The sequence below is a fragment of the Sinohyriopsis cumingii genome, chromosome 13 (genome assembly GCF_028554795.1).
Source record: "Sinohyriopsis cumingii isolate HCF-2022 chromosome 13, ASM2855479v2, whole genome shotgun sequence".
NCBI lineage: Eukaryota > Metazoa > Mollusca > Bivalvia > Unionida > Unionidae > Sinohyriopsis > Sinohyriopsis cumingii.
Window position 1 is genome coordinate 75985206 of NC_142973.1, and position 18711 is coordinate 76003916.

At 34.4% G+C, this 18711-nt stretch overlaps 1 protein-coding gene across 1 annotated transcript in view; it reads left to right on the top strand.

Annotated features, from left to right (window-relative positions):
- Nucleotides 1-18711, top strand: part of LOC149785844 (putative arginine--tRNA ligase, mitochondrial) — a 95470-nt gene that overhangs the window by 51688 nt on the left and 25071 nt on the right. Inside the window, exons 10-13 of the mRNA XM_089979805.1 lie at nt 7132-7238; nt 11337-11435; nt 12792-12852; nt 17542-17615. Coding sequence (XP_089835931.1) covers nt 7132-7238; nt 11337-11435; nt 12792-12852; nt 17542-17615 — 341 coding nt within the window. The remainder of the gene's footprint in view (nt 1-7131; nt 7239-11336; nt 11436-12791; nt 12853-17541; nt 17616-18711) is intronic.

Here is an 18711-nt window from a genome sequence, read left to right on the forward strand (position 1 = left end):
GTTATGCTATCTACAATAGCAAAGGCAGAAGATTTAATGAGTTGTGGACCAATCTGATCGAGTCCTGTAGCTTTCTTGGTATCAAGTTCACTGAGACATTTTTTAACAAAGTTTTTTTTATATTGGTGGGATAGAGAAACATACCTCCTTAGAGATTTTGCTGCTGCAGAACTTTTTCAGTTCATTAAAGTTGTTTTCTATCACTGGTTCTTTTAACTTTGTGGTAATGTTGGTGAAAAAATCATTGAAAACATTTGCAATGTCAGTTTCATCAGTGACTGTGGTGTCATTTACCAGAAGTGAGTGAATTTTATTTGTCTGTTTTTTGTGCGTTCCTCCAGTGAGTTCATTGAAGACTTTCCAAATGGAGTTTGTGTTGCTCTTTTTGTTTTCAAGCAATGATTGATAATAAGTTTTTTTTAGCTTTTTTAATCATACTTGTTATTTTATTTCTCCATACTTTATATTGTGCATGGTTTCCATAGCCTTGAATTTGTCTCATGTTTTCATAGCATCTAGGATTTCAGTAGTAAGCCAATTAGGTTGAATTTCAGTCTTTACTCTATGTACTTTCAGTGGTGCATGCTTAGATACTACATCCATGAATAAGTCGGTCCACACCCTCACGGCTTCATCTATGTCATCCAAATTTTGGATCATATTCCATGGAACTTTATATAGGTCATTGAGAAATTGTTCTTCATTAAAACTTTTGAACGATCTATAATTGATCGTTTTATATGTATTTTTCTTATTTTTCTTGCATTTAACCTTTCTTGTCAAAAATGTAGGATAGTGGTCACTAAGACCAAAATTCGGTACATTAACACAAGCCACATTGTCTGGTAGGTTGATATAAATGTGATCAATAAGAGTGCTCGATTTTTTTGTTACCCTTGTAGGCTCATTTACCAGCTGGTCTAGGCCTAATGATTCAATAAATTCCATCCAGTTGTTCCTTATTTGAGTATTGAGAAGGTCCTTATTTATATCTCTGAGTATATATGTTTCTTTCTCCTGTGCTAGAACATTTTCCATTTGTTTCAAAAAGTTATCATTCCAAAATGCTTTGGAGGAAGGTGGCCTATAAATGAAACCAGCTAGGAATGATTTTGCATTATTTTGAAAAATTTCCACCCAGATACTCTCAATTTCATGTGACTCCAAGTCAAGTTGCCTTTTTACATTTACATCTTCCCTAATGTATACAACAAGACAACACCCCCCCTCCCCGCTGTCTCTCTGTCCCTACGTAATGGTTTATTGTAGCCTTGACAGTGAAATAGATCATCATTGTGGTTAGCATTTAATTTGGTTTCAGTGAGTCCTAAAACATGTATATTATTTTCCTTGGTAGACAACATTAACTTAATCTGGTCTATCTTTCCCACTATACCTTGTAAATTTAAGTGACCTATGTTAAAACCTTTTGTATTTAGTTTCATATTAATTATATGTATGTCATCATGCAATGGGGTACTCACTGAGATTGTCTCCATACTACTTTTATCATTCTTACATCCAATTTCTATATTTAAATGTTCATATATATTAGCATCTTCAAAGTCACATACAAACCCTGAAAATCCATTTACATTTGCATCTACAATAGTAAAATGAAGCGTTGGCATTCTCCTCTTTGCCAGCTTCCAAATATGTATACATTGATGGACAAAGTCTTTGTGTCCATATTTATGGCACCTGAAACACTCAATCTGTTTGTCATGATGGCATACCTGTGTCATGTGCCCAGTTTCTCCACAGTAGAGACAGCACTCTTCATTAAAGTGCTTAAAAATAGGGGCATACATGTTAATATTTCTCAGTAGTTGAGAGGTTCCTTTTCTATTTAAGGAATTTTGTCTCTGTGGTAGAGACTTAGGTTGACATCCTGGTTCTGAAGAAAGAAAGATGTGTATTGTGGAATGTACTGTAGGTTGAAGTCTTCACATAGGTCAATTATCAGATCATTGATTTCTTTGGCCTTGGTGCCCACATGAGGAGGTAGTCCTGATCTCATTATTTTACATGTATTTGGGCTGCAATACCTAGCAGCATACAGTAAACTTGCAAAATCTGTTCTGATTTGATTTAGTGACCTTCCCTCACAGGCATCATTTCCACCTACTAAAATAATAATTTATATATGGTTAGGTCACTGTTCATTATTCTGTCTGTGATGTTGTTGATTTTTGCACCTCTTAGAGTCTGTACATCTGTTTTAAAAAGTCTCCTTGGTATTATACTTTTCAAAATTGAGGAGCCAATTATTAGAGTCCTATCTTTTCTGGTTTGTGATGTCGTGTGTTGGACTCTGGATTGTATTTCAGACACATATCTTGGAGGAAGGGGTGGTGAAATTGGTGTTTCAGTTGTGTGAACTACTCGTGTTGATTTTGACACATTTGTCTGAGCACTAGGAAATGCAGTTGTTGGTGAAGGTAACAGACTTGTCTGAACTGTGGGCCATGGATGTACACTTATTGCTGTTGCAGGTGTGACACATGACTGAGAGGGGGATACTGTTGTTTGCAATGCAGGATTACTTTGGGTATCAGTTTTTATTTGCATGGTTATTTTACATTTTCTTTTGGCTGGTACTGGGATTGTCTGTGTCTGAGCATCTGATACTGTTGATATTTGGGAGTCTGTCTGAATTGCTGTTTCACATGAGGTTACTTGCTCATTAACCCTTCCCTGTGCTGATTTTATAGCATGTAACTGTAGTTTTAATTCTTTGATTTGGGCCTCCAATTTCCTAATTGTTTTTTGATGTACACACATGAAGAAATCATTAAGGTTTAAGCCATCACTGCTGTGGTCATGATTTATGGGGCGTGTAATTGCCTGACACTCTGGAGGGGTGTTAATTTTATTGCCTGAGTCATTCAGGTCAAAGGCTTTAGGAACTGTTTCATGTTTGGTACTACATCTAGTTACTGGTGTAGATGTCAGCATATAACTGCCTTTAGCATGGGTATTCTCATCCTGTCTACATTTACAGATAATATGATCTAACCATGTGAGACTGTTCAGCCCCTGTATACGTAAGACACATGTTGTTTTATACAATGTAGCTGCCACAGTGTTTTTCTCTTGTTTTCTGTAGATGATACCATTTTGAAGATACTTTACTGCTCAGGTCAGGTTACTGTTTCAATATACTGCATTGCTCAGGTCATATTAAGGTCTTTTGATATTGTTTTTAAACCAAAGTATATTGTAGAATCACTATAAGATTTACGTAGTTATGTTCAGTTTTTGCACAGATCATAAACTTTTACATCGCTATTTTGGATTATGCTTGAAATTAAATTCACACTTAAAACCTTGAGACCACAATTTTCAAGTGTATTATTATGATCCCAATTAATGAGGTTTGTGAATTGCTTTATACTGAAATATAAATGTTGTTGACTGGTTACTAGAACCAGAATAATGTAAATGATTTAAATTGACTGCAGTTACGAGACAGATTAAGAAGTGCTCATTTCATATGGAAGGCAAACTCTAGCTTATCAAGGAATCAGAAGTAAAATACCTTTTGTTTCACCTGCAAATGAACATTGAAAAAGGTTAGACCTACAAGTTAAGATGACCAGCTAATGTTAACTTTTGGTTATTATTTTTAAAGGGCAGTGTCTCCAGCTTTCATTAATGATTTATCATTAGATTTTGCCCACCAATGCATCAGAGGTAAATGAACATTCCTACAGATTGTTGGTTATGAAGGCTGAATGTGACTGTCACATTGAACATCATGCAAGTTCTATGTGAGTAGTCGGTTCAAATTTTTGGATCTGGTTGTACTATCAGTTATTGCCATAGATGAAATGTCCTCAAAGTACAGTTTATTTATTGCCATGGATGAATTGTTCTCACAGTACAGTTTATTTATTGCCGTGGATGAATTGTCCTCAAAGTACAGTTTATTTATTGCCATGGATGAATTGTCCTAAAAGTACAGTTTATTTTCATTGAATATAAATATTGCTGATGGTGTGTAGGTCAAAGACTTACAAATATGCAAGGCTAGATGGATTAAGTTGTGTATTCTTGCATTAGAATGCCTAAAATGTAACATTCCTGGAGAAGAAAATACCCTTTGTTTCACTGTAACAATGGCAGATATTGGAACTTCTGGAATGACATTCGAAGTTATGTTGTATTATATTATGTTGTGTGTTTTCATTGTTGGGAATGCTACTGTTGTGACTGAAAGCAGATATTTTTTCTGGAACAGCATCCCACACATGTGCTGTTCCAGAAAAATATGTCATTGGAGTTAGGTGCCAGAGCTTGGGAGCTGGAGGTTGACTGGAACCTCTGCTGCAAGAGAGTGGTGAATGAATGCCAGAGACTAGAGTTCAACAGCAGGAATACAGCAGTTAGATACTTAGCTTGAAAATAAAATAAAAAACAAAGCATCAGGAGGATGAGGAATACTAGTCATTGGTGCCACCTGCTGATTTTGCATTCGATGAAAAAGATAGAGAATTGATGCACCTTGTAAAACAAGTGCATGATATGAAGAAAAAGGAAAAAAAGATAGACATTGAGCAGTGGGATGAACCAGAGCACACTAAACCAACCTGCAAGCAGTTAGGGTTAGTTGCATTTTCGCTTTCAGAACAACATCCGAAAGTTATGCCTTCAGGGAGGACTTGGACATGACTATTACTGCGATGTCAACACATTATTTGGTGACACAGTTCAATAACCTTCCATTATTATATGTAGAGCACGTTATCATTCATCTCAACAGAGTTACAGTCAAACCTCTCAATACAGTCACCCCATTGCAAAAGGCAAACAGGTCTTTGTGCACAGGTGACCTCAGTGCACAGGCTTACCTTTTCATTTGGTTTTGAACAAAATACCTTGCACCAAAAATTATTAGTATTATTGCAGACTGAAGGCATGGCATCTTTGACTCCTGCAAAGAATGTTGGCAGGATTGCTTTAGACTGTTATTTCCAGGTTTAGTGATATCAAACAGACATCTTTGACATTACCACTGTTTTGATAGCAGGTAATGGCAGCAGGCTAGAGGTACTTGTCTGGTGGGAAGCTGACACACACACACACACACCTATATCAGCTAAGCTTAGTATCATGCTGCGCATAGAGAAATCACAATATCACTGTGCCTATCCATTCTGGCAATTGGCAAACTCACATAACCTTCGCCTGACTGAAGCTTTTCTGCATGCATAAGTAGAACAACCGTGTCATCTATACAAGAAGTACATAGTGGATGCTGCTGACACCACAATTATAGCTGTGTCTCTTGGCACCATTGTGGTGGGGGTTGGTGTGCTGTTAACAGTAATTGTGGCTCCACTATTTATACCCTTGAAGATTACAGCACTAAGTTGCAGCCAGATTTTGGTAGCTGAAGTTGTTATTTTAGCCACTGTCTGAGCTTCAGGACTAACCACAGAGGCCAAAAAGCATAATGCAAATCATGTCTTTGATGAAACAAAGTTCAGCTAGATTGCAAACTATGTATGTAAGGTCAGTGGTGCAGAAAGGGCATTCTTTTGTCAGCAGTTAGTGTCAGATCTTTCCCCAGGATGATGGAGATGTGATTTAATCAGATTGAAATGCACCACTGCCACCATATTGTTAGCATACCTTTGGTATGGGCAGAAAGCCATCTGCTGGTCTTGTGCTTTTGTAGCACCAACTAACCTGTATGAAGCCTGTAAAAACCAAGTTTGAACCAGACATAGGGTGGAGGGAGGTCTCAGCAGGCCTAACAGCCCATGTTTTTCCTTTTTGTTAGCCCTCTAACCACTGCTCCCCAACCTGCTGACTTAACCAATCTTATCTCAAACATACAACATTGACCCAATGAGACCCTGCAAAACACCCAATCAGCAAACCACTCTGTGGGTTGAGGCAAAACCTGGGTGCCTCTACCAAAGCTAACCAACCACCCTGGCCAATTTCAAGACATATACTGTTGGCTTGCTGCGACCCTGCAACACCCACCTCTGCCATCACACATATGGACATGTTCTAGATGAGATTTTCTTTGCATGATGAAATTGCTTTATTTCTTCAGTTTTGAAGATAACAACGTAATGTCTTCCAAGTTTAAGTGAGACATGAAATTGGTAATAAGTTGCTTTTAAAGCATTCATGCACTGCAAAGTAAAGGTTGTAATGGCTAAAGTGATTCCTGAATCTGGTCAAAAGAAGAATTCCTTAATTGTCCTAAAACATTGAATAAAAATCACTGACAACAAACAGGTAGACTATTTTAAAGAATTTTTGTTATCTTATCATGGATGAGAATGGCATATAAATAGATACTAAATATCTGCCAGTCTGTAATTTACATCCTGGAAATACAGTCAGTATGTCAATACCATAAAAGGGTACCACCTATCAATGACAGACCATCTAAAGATGGAATGACCATCAAGGTCATATGTATATCAATAATGTATCGTATCATAGACTGTGTATCATGAATTTTATTGATATGCAGCTTTGGTGTATCATTTTACCCCTACTAGCAGTGGTGTAACTTCTGTAGCAAGCAAGTGGAAAACCCACTGTGATGCTTATCTCTCCAATTAAGTTTAAATAATGTTACCACATCAGAACAAAAGTGAGTCCTTTCACATTCAAACAGAAATGTCAATCCACCATCTGTTACAGCAGATTTTACTCAAAGTAAAAACATATTTAAACAACGTCAGATACCACCACAAAACAGCTGGAAATTATCTGAAATTGATGTATTTCAAAGAAAGGCCCTTGTGTTAGACTTGTCATTTAGATCTATGTATGCCAGGTTAGAGATTTCAGTACTCATGTTTCAAAATATTTTCTAAATGTAAGAAGAATTCATAGTGTTAGTATTGATATTCTGAGTGGACAACAAAAGGTTCAACCATAACACACTTGAGTAAGAACTTGACCTGTACAGAAGTTCAGTCCTTCTGAAAACACTCTGTTTGCAGTGAAAAGGTGTCCTTATAAAATAGGTAGACTCATGAGAATGACAAATTAGTAAAATTATTTCGTTTTGGTCCTGGATAATGTGACTTGTAATTAGTGGGTAATTTCTTTGGAGAGGGATGATTCAAGAGAGTGACTATTGTACCTGTATTTCAGAGACTTGGAGTCCATTTCACAGAATATCATAGTGAGTCCATGTACCGTGAGATGAGTCAAGGGTTGATACAGAGATTGAAGCAGGAAAATCTACTTAAATTTGATAAGTAAGTTGATAAATTTATATTTCTGCTTAAGCTCACAAGTAAGACACATCAATGGAGTTGACAGCAATACTTTTGTTAATGTTGTGGGTAGTTTTATTAAATGTTAATTTACATCATATTCTGCTTTTTTATAGCAACAATTGATATTTTCTATTTAAAAGGAGTTGTTAGAGCATCTTGGATGTGGGAGGTCACAGGTTAGAACCCCAGTTGAGTCATACCAAAGACTTATAAAAATGGTACTAACAGCTGCCTCGCTAGGCACTCAGCATTAAGTGGTTAGAGTTAGGACTAGTTGGCCTAGTGTCAGGATAATGTGACTTGGCAGAAGATGATTGTTGTTGTTGTGGGGTTTAACGCCATTTTTCAGCACACGATAGGCTATACATGGCAGCCAGTATTAATGGTGGAGGAAGCACCCGGGAAAATCACGGAAAGAACCACCAACCCACGAGAAGCTACTGGCAAGCTTTGGTAGAAGATGATGCTACATGTCTGCGATATGATGGCACAGTACTAGACATCACTGTAACCAGCCACACTGAAGTCATCATAGCAATATGACTAAAAAAAATTTAAAGCTATGTTGAAATACAAATTACTTATATACCATTTGAAGGGTTTTCCAAATTTGACAGAAACCATTCTGGCTTGATGGGTTTTCCAAATTTAGCAGAAACCATTTTGGCTTGATGGGTTTTCCTAATTTGACAGAAACCTTTCTGGCTTGATGGGTTTTCCAAATATGACAGAAACCATTCTGCTTTGTGGTTTTTCCAAATTTGACAGACATCATTCTGGCTTGATGGGCTTTCCAAATTTGACAGAAACCATTCTGGCTTGATGGGTTTTCCAAATTTGACAGAAACCATTCTGGCTTGATGGGTTTTCCAAATTTGACAGAAACCGTTCTGGCTTGATGGTGTTCAAGTTGTTGATCCACCATCCAATATGGCCTCTGTTGCTAAAAACAGAAGATCTTTTAAATGGTTTCCTCTCAGAACCACTCGACACAAATTGACCAAATTTGACAGGAAGTATTCTGGCATGAATGGTTTCAGTTTATTTACAAATGATACTGATTCACCATCAGATAAGACTGTTTGTACCCTAGGACTTCAAAATATGACATTTAAAGTCAGATGGCTTTGCTTAATATAAATGACACTTTTCCAATGCATAATCTGAACATATTAAAAATCATTTGTCCAACGATCAAACTTTTGTTGTTAATTAGTTGTTAGGCTACAACAATCAAACTTTTGTTGTTAATTAATTGTTGGGCTGCATTTGGGCTGTTAAATACAATACTCCATGTCAGCTAACTTTTTGTAATATAAATGACATCTAAACACATGTATTTAACATACAAGCCTCTCTGGAATGACTTTTTTTGTCCAAATAAATAATCCACATAAAGACGATTGATTTTTTTAATTAATATTGTATAGTAGGTTTGCATGTTGATTTTGTGAAAAAAATTATTAAGACAGATGTTTTCTTTTTCTGGCAATTCTGTCTAGATTATGACATGCAAGTCAGTGCTAAATATAACCATAATGAAAATAATTGTCACAGGTAGTCAACTTAACATCATTTAAAAGTGTTGCAAAGCAAAAAGCAAGTTTTGTTACTATAATTGACTATTATACATATTTAGCACAACTCTCATTTACATAACAAACTCAATCATGCTTATTGGGCTGTTTACACTTGGTCATTTAGCTGTTTATATAGAGGTCACTTTCTGGTGGTAATTAAAGAGCCATCTCTACTATTGAATGATTGTGTGTCAAGTCTTTGCAGCACACATGAAATGTCTAACAAATTAAGATTCCCCATTGTAGCATAATAGTGTTCAGGTCTACCTATAAAACTGAAGATGCTCATCTATAATGTCAGTCACCGCTGTTTTGTGAATACATGATTACTGTGGTATGAAGACATTTGTGGATATGCTTTCTGTATATTTATAAGGGTTGTTTTTGAAAAAACTAAAGTGTTTGAGACATTGTCATTATTTAGTGAATATTTCAAAACTAACCAAATGTAGATTGTTCTAGTGGCAGTTTATTCAATAGTTTTGCCAATTAGTATTTACCATGATGTACTCAAGGTACTTGTAATAGTTAGAATAAATTGCAATATACTGGTTCTTCACTGTGTTCATGTTGAAGTAATATCACTAATATACATGGTGTAATGACCAAAGTGGAATACAAATCTTAACTGGGCATGTTTATAATACATATTATTTATCCTCTAGATGATCCCTGCATCCCAGGGGCTCCATTTCGTATGTAACAGTGGAAAAAACGCAATTCATTTTAATTAATTAGCAAATTAACATGTTATGTTTTTGTGTTAGCCTACAAGCCGTGACAGTTAAAATGAGACCACTCTCCTCTTCATATTACCTATTCTGCATTGTACATAATTTGGTTAACTGCATATAATAATGTAGATTGATTTGGTTAACTGCATAGAATAATGTTGATTGATTTGGTTAACTGCATAGAATAATGTTGATTGATTTGGTTAACTGCATAGAATAATGCATATTGATTTGGTTAACTGCATAGAATAATGTAGATTGATTTGGTTAACTGCATAGAATAATGTTGATTGATTTGGTTAACTGCATAGAATAATGTAGATTGATTTGGTTGATTTGGTTAACTGCATAGAATAATGTAGATTGATTTGGTTAACTACATAGAATAATATCGATTGATTTGGTTAACTGCATAGAATAATGTTGGTTGATTTGGTTAACTGCATAGAATAATGTTGATTGATTTGGTTAACTGCATAGAATAATGTTGATTGATTTGGTTAACTGCATAGAATAATGCATATTGATTTGGTTAACTGCATAGAATAATGTTGATTGATTTGGTTAACTGCATAGAATAATGTTGATTGATTTGGTTAACTGCATAGAATAATGTTGATTGATTTGGTTAACTGCATAGAATAATGTTGATTGATTTGGTTAACTGCATAGAATAATGTAGATTGATTTGGTTAACTGCATAGAATAATGTAGATTGATTTGGTTGAGTTGGTTAACTGCATAGAATAATGTAGATTGATTTGGTTAACTGCATAGAATAATATCGATTGATTTGGTTAACTGCGTAGAATAATATCGATTGATTTTGGTTAACTGCATAGAATAATGTCAGTTGATTTGGTTAACTGCATAGAATAATGTAGATTGATTTGGTTAACTGCATAGAATAATATCGATTGATTTGGTTAACTGCATAGAATAATGTCGATTGATTTGGTTAACTGCATAGAATAATGTTGATTGATTTGGTTAACTGCATAGAATAATGTAGATTGATTTGGTTGATTTGGTTAACTGCATAGAATAATGTAGATTGATTTGGTTAACTACATAGAATAATATCGATTGATTTGGTTAACTGCATAGAATAATGTTGATTGATTTGGTTAACTGCATAGAATAATGTTGATTGATTTGGTTAACTGCATAGAATAATGCATATTGATTTGGTTAACTGCATAGAATAATGTAGATTGATTTGGTTAACTGCATAGAATAATGTTGATTGATTTGGTTAACTGCATAGAATAATGTTGATTGATTTGGTTAACTGCATAGAATAATGTTGATTGATTTGGTTAACTGCATAGAATAATGTTGATTGATTTGGTTAACTGCATAGAATAATGTAGATTGATTTGGTTAACTGCATAGAATAATGTAGATTGATTTGGTTGAGTTGGTTAACTGCATAGAATAATGTAGATTGATTTGGTTAACTGCATAGAATAATATCGATTGATTTGGTTAACTGCGTAGAATAGTATCGATTGATTTTGGTTAACTGCATAGAATAATGTCAATTGATTTGGTTAACTGCATAGAATAATGTAGATTGATTTGGTTAACTGCATAGAATAATATCGATTGATTTGGTTAACTGCATAGAATAATGTCGATTGATTTGGTTAACTGCATATAATAATGTTGATTGATTTGGTTAACTGCATAGAATAATATCGATTGATGATGATTATCATCATCTTTATTTTCATTGAGTCCTTGATCTTTAATTTTAACAGAGACACTGGGATTGGATATGTGGAAGTCGACACAGTTGATGAAAACCAAAAGAAGGCTGCCATTTTGAAAAGTGATGGAACATCACTTTATTTAACAAGGTAAATGAGCTAAAATAAGAAATTGTGTTCAAACTGTAAATTTTATTCTTATTGTTTCATGTCTAAGTTTACACAATGATGAAGTGCAAAGACTGTTTAAAATTTCATATGATAGTAAAACATATTCTTTTGTTGATATGATTTACCATATATACTCACATATAAGTTAGCTCCCTCTGCAAATAACATAGATCCTGATCTGCCATTGCGTGATTCATCAGCAGATTAGGATCCTGTTTGTTATAATAATAAGTCGTAGCAAACTGCATACACTCACATCTGCTGGCACATTATGCAGTGGCAGATCTTGGTCTTTGTTGTTTGCAGTTTGATCCGACTTATATGTGACTATGTATGGTAATGTAATAAGATATATGGTAATGTAATAAGATAATTAACCTGTCTTTTATATAGCATGTAGCTGTGAAATCTTCCAGCACAACTATTGAACAATGTATGGTAATGTAATAAGATATATGGTAATGTAATAAGATAATTAACCTGTCTTTTATATAGCATGTAGCTGTGAAATCTTCCAACACAACTATTGAACAATGTATGGTAATGTAATAAGATATATGGTAATGTAATAAGATAATTAACCTGTCTTTTATATAGCATGTAGCTGTGAAATCTTCCAACACAACTATTGAACAATGTATGGTAATGTAATAAGATATATGGTAATGTAATAAGATAATTAACCTGTCTTTTATATAGCATGTGGCTGTGAAATCTTCCAGCACAACTATTGAACAATGTATGGTAATGTAATAAGATATATGGTAATGTAATAAGATAATTAACCTGTCTTTTATATAGCATGTAGCTGTGAAATCTTCCAACACAACTATTGAACAATGTATGGTAATGTAATAAGATATATGGCAATGTAATAAGATAATTAACCTGTCTTTTATATAGCATGTAGCTGTGAAATCTTCCAGCACAACTATTGAACAATGTATGATAATGTAATAAGATAATTAACCTGTCTTTTATAAAGCATGTAGCTGTGAAATCTTCCAGCACAACTATTGAACAATATATGGTAATGTAATAAGATAATTAACCTGTCTTTTATATAGCATGTAGCTGTGAAATCTTCCAACACAACTATTGAACAATGTATGGTAATGTAATAAGATAATTAACCTGTCTTTTATGTGTCATACAGCTGTGAAATCTTCCAACAAAACTAGAGAACAATTGAACAGATGGAGGGAAGCTTGCATATTTCTATGCAAAGTCTTTAAGAAACTATCCTATACTGTAAAGCGTTTGATGATAGAGATGACAATCAAATTAAGATTTCATTTATTTGTCTGATAATTTATAGTAGAACTTTTCTTCTAGAGACATTGCTGCAGCCCTTGATAGATATGAGAGGTACAAGTTTGACAAGATCCATTACATTGTGAGTATCATTTTGTATCCATAGCTGCCAAGTGTCCAGTATTTGTCCCATATTTTGAACCTGAATAAGGGTGTATGTTTTTCTTGTTAAAAATACATTTTTTTTAATTAAAAAAAATAAATTAAAAGTCTCCTTGCAATCTTCTGTTCAGAATGGGCACCCAGTTCCATTCTGAGAGTAAATGTATCTCATGTTTGTAAGAATATCAAATTCTAGAATATGATTGGTTCTTTTGAAATCTAGGCTATCACGGTATCTTGTCTTGATAATATTCAGCTTCTTGTCATGTTGAAAAAGAGGCTGAAGATTCCGAATTTTCTCCAGCAGGAAAAGAAAACAGAACTGGAAGGACACTTATGCCATCATGTTTAGATTTGTGAAACCATCTAGTAAAGGAGAAAATTTCGTGTTTTGTAACCTGTGTAATTGTGATTTCGCTATTGGGTGTGAAGGTACCATGACACAGCACAGCATGAAAAAACTAATAAACATCAGGTCACTACTTCATCAACAAGAACGCAGCCTTAAGTTACAGTGTATATAAATGCCTGAAAGAACCTTGATGTAATTTGATTGGAAGTTTGCTTAACTAAGTTTCTTTTAGAAATGAACCTTCCTCTTTCAGTTGCTAGTGTTGCTGGTAATTTATTTAGCACACTTTTTCCAGACCGTAAAATTGCAAAGGATTACTCGTGTTCAAACGAAAACAGTTCAGTAAAAGAAATCACACAGAATTCAAATCATTAGTGAAAGATGGTACATTGGAATCGATAATGATTGAAAAAACAAGATGCAGAAAAGGCTCCTATAAAGAGACTATGTCTGAATGGGTGTTGCACTCTTGCACATTCTGAAAGGGCACCTCAGTGGAACAGAGTCCCCATTTTGAAGGTGCAAGAGTGCAACACAGGCATCTTTGAGATTAAATAACTAAGTAGGCATCTTTGAGATTAAATAATTAAGTTATTGTCCTACTTTACTGATGGTTGCAGATATTGTAAATAGTTACATGATGCATTAAAGTTTTAAAAAATAAGTAATTATTCCAGAAAATCAGTATTTTTGCCATAAGCAATCTGTATTTTTGTACTGTGGGGTTGGCATCTATTTGTATCTCAACCCTTTAAAAGATTTTGATTGCATTTTAATATTTCAATGACCCTTTTCATTAATAAGATGAAAATTTTGGCTTTCCTCCTTTGGTCAGTGGTGTGATGGCAACAGATGCATAGCTAGTATTAAGATTATGCATTAAAGCTACACTGGTGCTATCTCTTGGCAAAGTACGGCAGTGAAACATGTTTTGCAGAATCCAAGCTGTGAATTCAAAAAGAAAACACCATTTTAGATCCTTCCAAGAATATATATATATATATATATATATATATATATATATATATATATATATATATATATATAATTCCTAGTCTCTGCTGGTGTTATCAACAGCTAAAGTCTCAAAAGATGACAGAAATTGTAAGATTGCAAGATCCATTGAAAACAAATTAATTGGCAACAAAACGTTTAAAGTTTGTGGTAGTCAATCGAGTTGCAATGTAAAATCTTTGACGTCTGCTTGTGTAATGTATTTTCAGAGTTAGTCACACCTACAGAAGGAAGATTTAATTATTTTGAGGTTGAATTAATAACAAAAGAAACTAAATTTATGCAAATGCACAATTTGTCATTTAGCAAATGGTTTATTGAAAGAACAGTAATTAAAGGAAATATGGATTTTTGTTATTGATGATGTTAGTAGATAATGAGTAAGCAATAAAGATAATTGAGAACAGGATCTGGAATGGAAAATTGTATCATGCAAATCATTTCAGGTTAACCAAATATTTAAAGATTTAATGTCGTCAGGAGTTACATGAGCACATAATAAAACATTTAATGTCAGCATCCAAGGAAAATATGATAGTACAGGGCAAACGCAAAGCTAAGGCGGCAAAATTATTGAAAGAAACGGTGTTCTGTCACTTTTTATTTCTACTAGTACATTATGTATTACAATTTTCCTTGTTACTTTATGGAACATTAAATAGTTTGTCTTTTTCGAGTTATAATATATATTGATCTGGATGAATGATTAAGACTTCGTCCTTTTTCTCTTAACAAGTTATATTTTTTCCTGATAAGTTAACTCTATAGGTATAGTCTGTATTCATTCTTGCTTGATTGGTGTTACTGTTAATAAAATCAGAGATCTCAGTATGTGTAAATAAAACCCATGCATGAGACCATACTTGCCTCATTCAGAGATCTCAGTATCGGTAAATAAAACATGTACATGAGGTGATACTTGCCACAGAGATCCCTTTATCGGTAATTAGAACATGTAAATGAGGCCATACTTGCACAGTCAAAGATCTCAGTATGTGTAAATAAAACCCATGCATGAGACCACACTTGTCAGTCAGAGATCTCAGTATGTGTAAATAAAACCCATGCATGAGACCATACTTGCCTTTCAGAGATCTCAATGTCGGTAAATAAAACATGTACATGAGGTGATACTTGCCACGGAGATCTCTTTATCGGTAATTAAAACATGTAAATGAGGCCATTCTTGCACAGTCAAAGATCTTGGTGTCTTTTCACATTAGCACATCAGAAGTGACCACCTGCATTAATCAAGCAGTATTTTGGCATTGGGTTGGGGCTCCTGAGGCAACATTTACTGTATATTTTGTAGAATTCATGATGTCATGTTTTACATTATCCTCTGATTCATTACGTTGTATGTCTGCTGCAACCTTTATGCTTGGGAGGTTCAACTTAAATCAAGCAAATGAGGCAGCAGGTTTTTACACCTATATCTTGAAAACAATGAATCAACCTCAGCCACATTCATGCTCATAATTTTGTTGAAAGAAATTCTTCTTTACTGGCCAATAGCAAGGACTCATTTTGTTTATATTGATGTCAGTTTTACCAGCAATTAGTCACTCATTTTGTTTATATTGATGTCAGTTTTACCAGCGAGTAGAGGCACTCATTTTGTTTATATTGATGTCAGTTTTACCAGCAATTAGAGGCACTCATTTTGTTTATATTGATGTCAGTTTTACCAGCGAGTAGAGGCACTCATTTTGTTTAAATTGATGTCAGTTTTACCAGCAATTAGAGGCACTCATTTTGTTTATATTGATGTCAGTTTTACCAGCAATTAGAGGCACTCATTTTGTTTATATTGATGTCAGTTTTACCAGCAATTAGAGGCACTCATTTTGTTTATATTGATGTCAGTTTTACCAGCGAGTAGAGGCACTCATTTTGTTTATATTGATGTCATTTTACCAGTAAGTAGAGGCACTCGTTTTGTTTATATTGATGTCAGTTTTACCAGCGAGTAGAGGCACTCGTTTTGTTTATATTGATGTCAGTTGTACCAGCGAGTAGAGGCACTCATTTTGTTTAAATTGTTGTCAGTTTTACCAGCGAGTAGAGGCACTCATTTTGTTTAAACTGATGTCAGTTTTACCAGCAATTAGAGGCACTCATTTTGTTTAAATTGATGTCAGTTTTACCAGCAATTAGAGGCACTCATTTTGTTTAAATTGATGTCAGTTTTACCAGCAATTAGAGGCACTCATTTTGTTTAAATTGATGTCAGTTTTGCCAGCAATTAGAGGCACTCATTTTGTTTAAATTGATGTCAGTTTTACCAGCAAGTAGAGGCACTCATTTTGTTTATATTGATGTCAGTTTTACCAGCAAATTAGAGCCACTCATTTTGTTTATATTGATGTCAGTTTTACCAGCAATTAGAGGCACTCATTTTGTTTAAATTGTTGTCAGTTTTACCAGCGAGTAGAGGCACTCATTTTGTTTATATTGATGTCAGTTTTACCAGCAATTAGAGGCACTCATTTTGTTTAAATTGATGTCAGTTTTACCAGCAATTAGAGGCACTCATTTTGTTTAAATTGATGTCAGTTTTACCAGCAAGTAGAGGCACTCATTTTGTTTATATTGATGTCAGTTTTACCAGCAAGTAGAGGCATTCATTTTGTTTAAATTGTTGTCAGTTTTACCAGCGTGTAGAGGCATTCATTTTGTTTTAATTGATGTATTTTTATAAGCCAGTAGAGGCACTCGTTTTGATTCAATTGATGTCAGTTTTACCAGCGAGTAGAGTCACTCATTTTGTTTAAATTGATGTCTTTTTTACCAGCGAGTAGAGTCACTCATTTTGTTTAAATTGATGTCATTTTTACCAGCCAGTAGCGACACTCATTTTGTATAAATTGAAGTTCTTTTACCAGCTACAAAAAACACTCATTTTTTTGACAGAGATAGGTTTTTACTAGTCAATAGAGGTAATCTCAGAACAGCCTTAATACTTATATCTGGGAACTTCCATTCATTAATTGCCAGTATATCATCTCCAGCATTTCAATTATGTACATCTGTACATTTCTGTTTCCATGTCAGTAGCCCTGGTCGTCCTGCTGTTATTTGGTACAAACCTGTTTTCTTTGTCTAAATGCAAAGGCGAATTATTGTTTCGAATGCACTGTATACCATACAGGTCTAAGACTGATTGGGCAAGACTAAAACCAGGACTGCAGAAAGTGGAGGGTGGTGTTTGGAGGTGCTGTGGTCTTTATGTTATGTTATTGATCCAGAAAATCCAATTATTGTACCTGATTAAATTAGAAATATTTTGTCTTTATTTTATAGGTGGAAAATGGACAGCATCTACATTTTCAGCATCTTAAAGGTGTTTTGAAAAAATTAGAGCCTTGGGCAGCTAAGTATGAGAAATTTCATGTTACCTTTTTATTATCAAAGTGCAATAATTCTTAGATTTAAAAGTATTGCATAACAAGTAATTTTTGTATATCTTCTTCCTCAAAGGTAAAATATAAATGTGTCTTATAACTTTATGACATTTAGTCTCTAGCCACCCCCCCCAACCCCTGAATGCACAAACATACAAATTTACAAGCATTGAAGTGCAGACTTACAAAATTCAATGAAACCTGTTTGGAGAGACCAGTTTTATGAATAAAAAAAATAACTTGGTTTGAGAAGACAGGTATGTCATCAATAAAATTAAATTAGGGTACTGTATTCAATTCAGCATGATGCCAGCTTTGATTTTTAATGCTATATTATTTTGTGAAAACAAATCATTGTATTTATATGTCTTTTAGTGTTTTGATATCTTTAGATAATAAAGACTTGCAGTAAGTTGTAATATTTAAATTGCTGAGTCTATCAGGTATGATACAGACATAATTGACATAATTCTTTTGCCCAGTTTACTTTACCCATAATGCTTTGCAGATTTCTGATAAGATCCATGGCAAAGAAGTTCAGAAGCACATCTACAGTGTTGAAATTCTGCACTTTTTATTAAGAAAAAATATTTAACACTTATAATGGTAATCCAGTCCTGTGTTTACTATGAAAAGCCAACTTTGGTCTGTATCAGTTGTTTTTCAACTCATCTGGTTATAGACCTCAAGAGCTTGGTGCTATGATCTTTTGATCTTTTGACCTTCATCCAATAACTAGCATCAGTTAGCATAAGTTTATGATTACTCCTCTTGGAAAAATTGCCATGAAACTTCACAAACATCATGAGGTATAGTTGATCCTAAATAAAGATAGTTGTTGTTGTTGTAGGGTTTAACGCCATTTTTGCACAAGATAGGCTATACATGGTGGTCAGTATGACTGGTAGAGGAAGAACCCTGGAAAACCCCATGAAGAACCACCGACCCACGAGAAGCTACTGGTAAGCTTTCTCACGTACCAATGTTAGCCGAGCCTGAGACTTGAACCCATGCCGACAGCAGTGAGATGGCAGTGATCTGGAACGGTGAGTGCTTTAGACCACTCAGC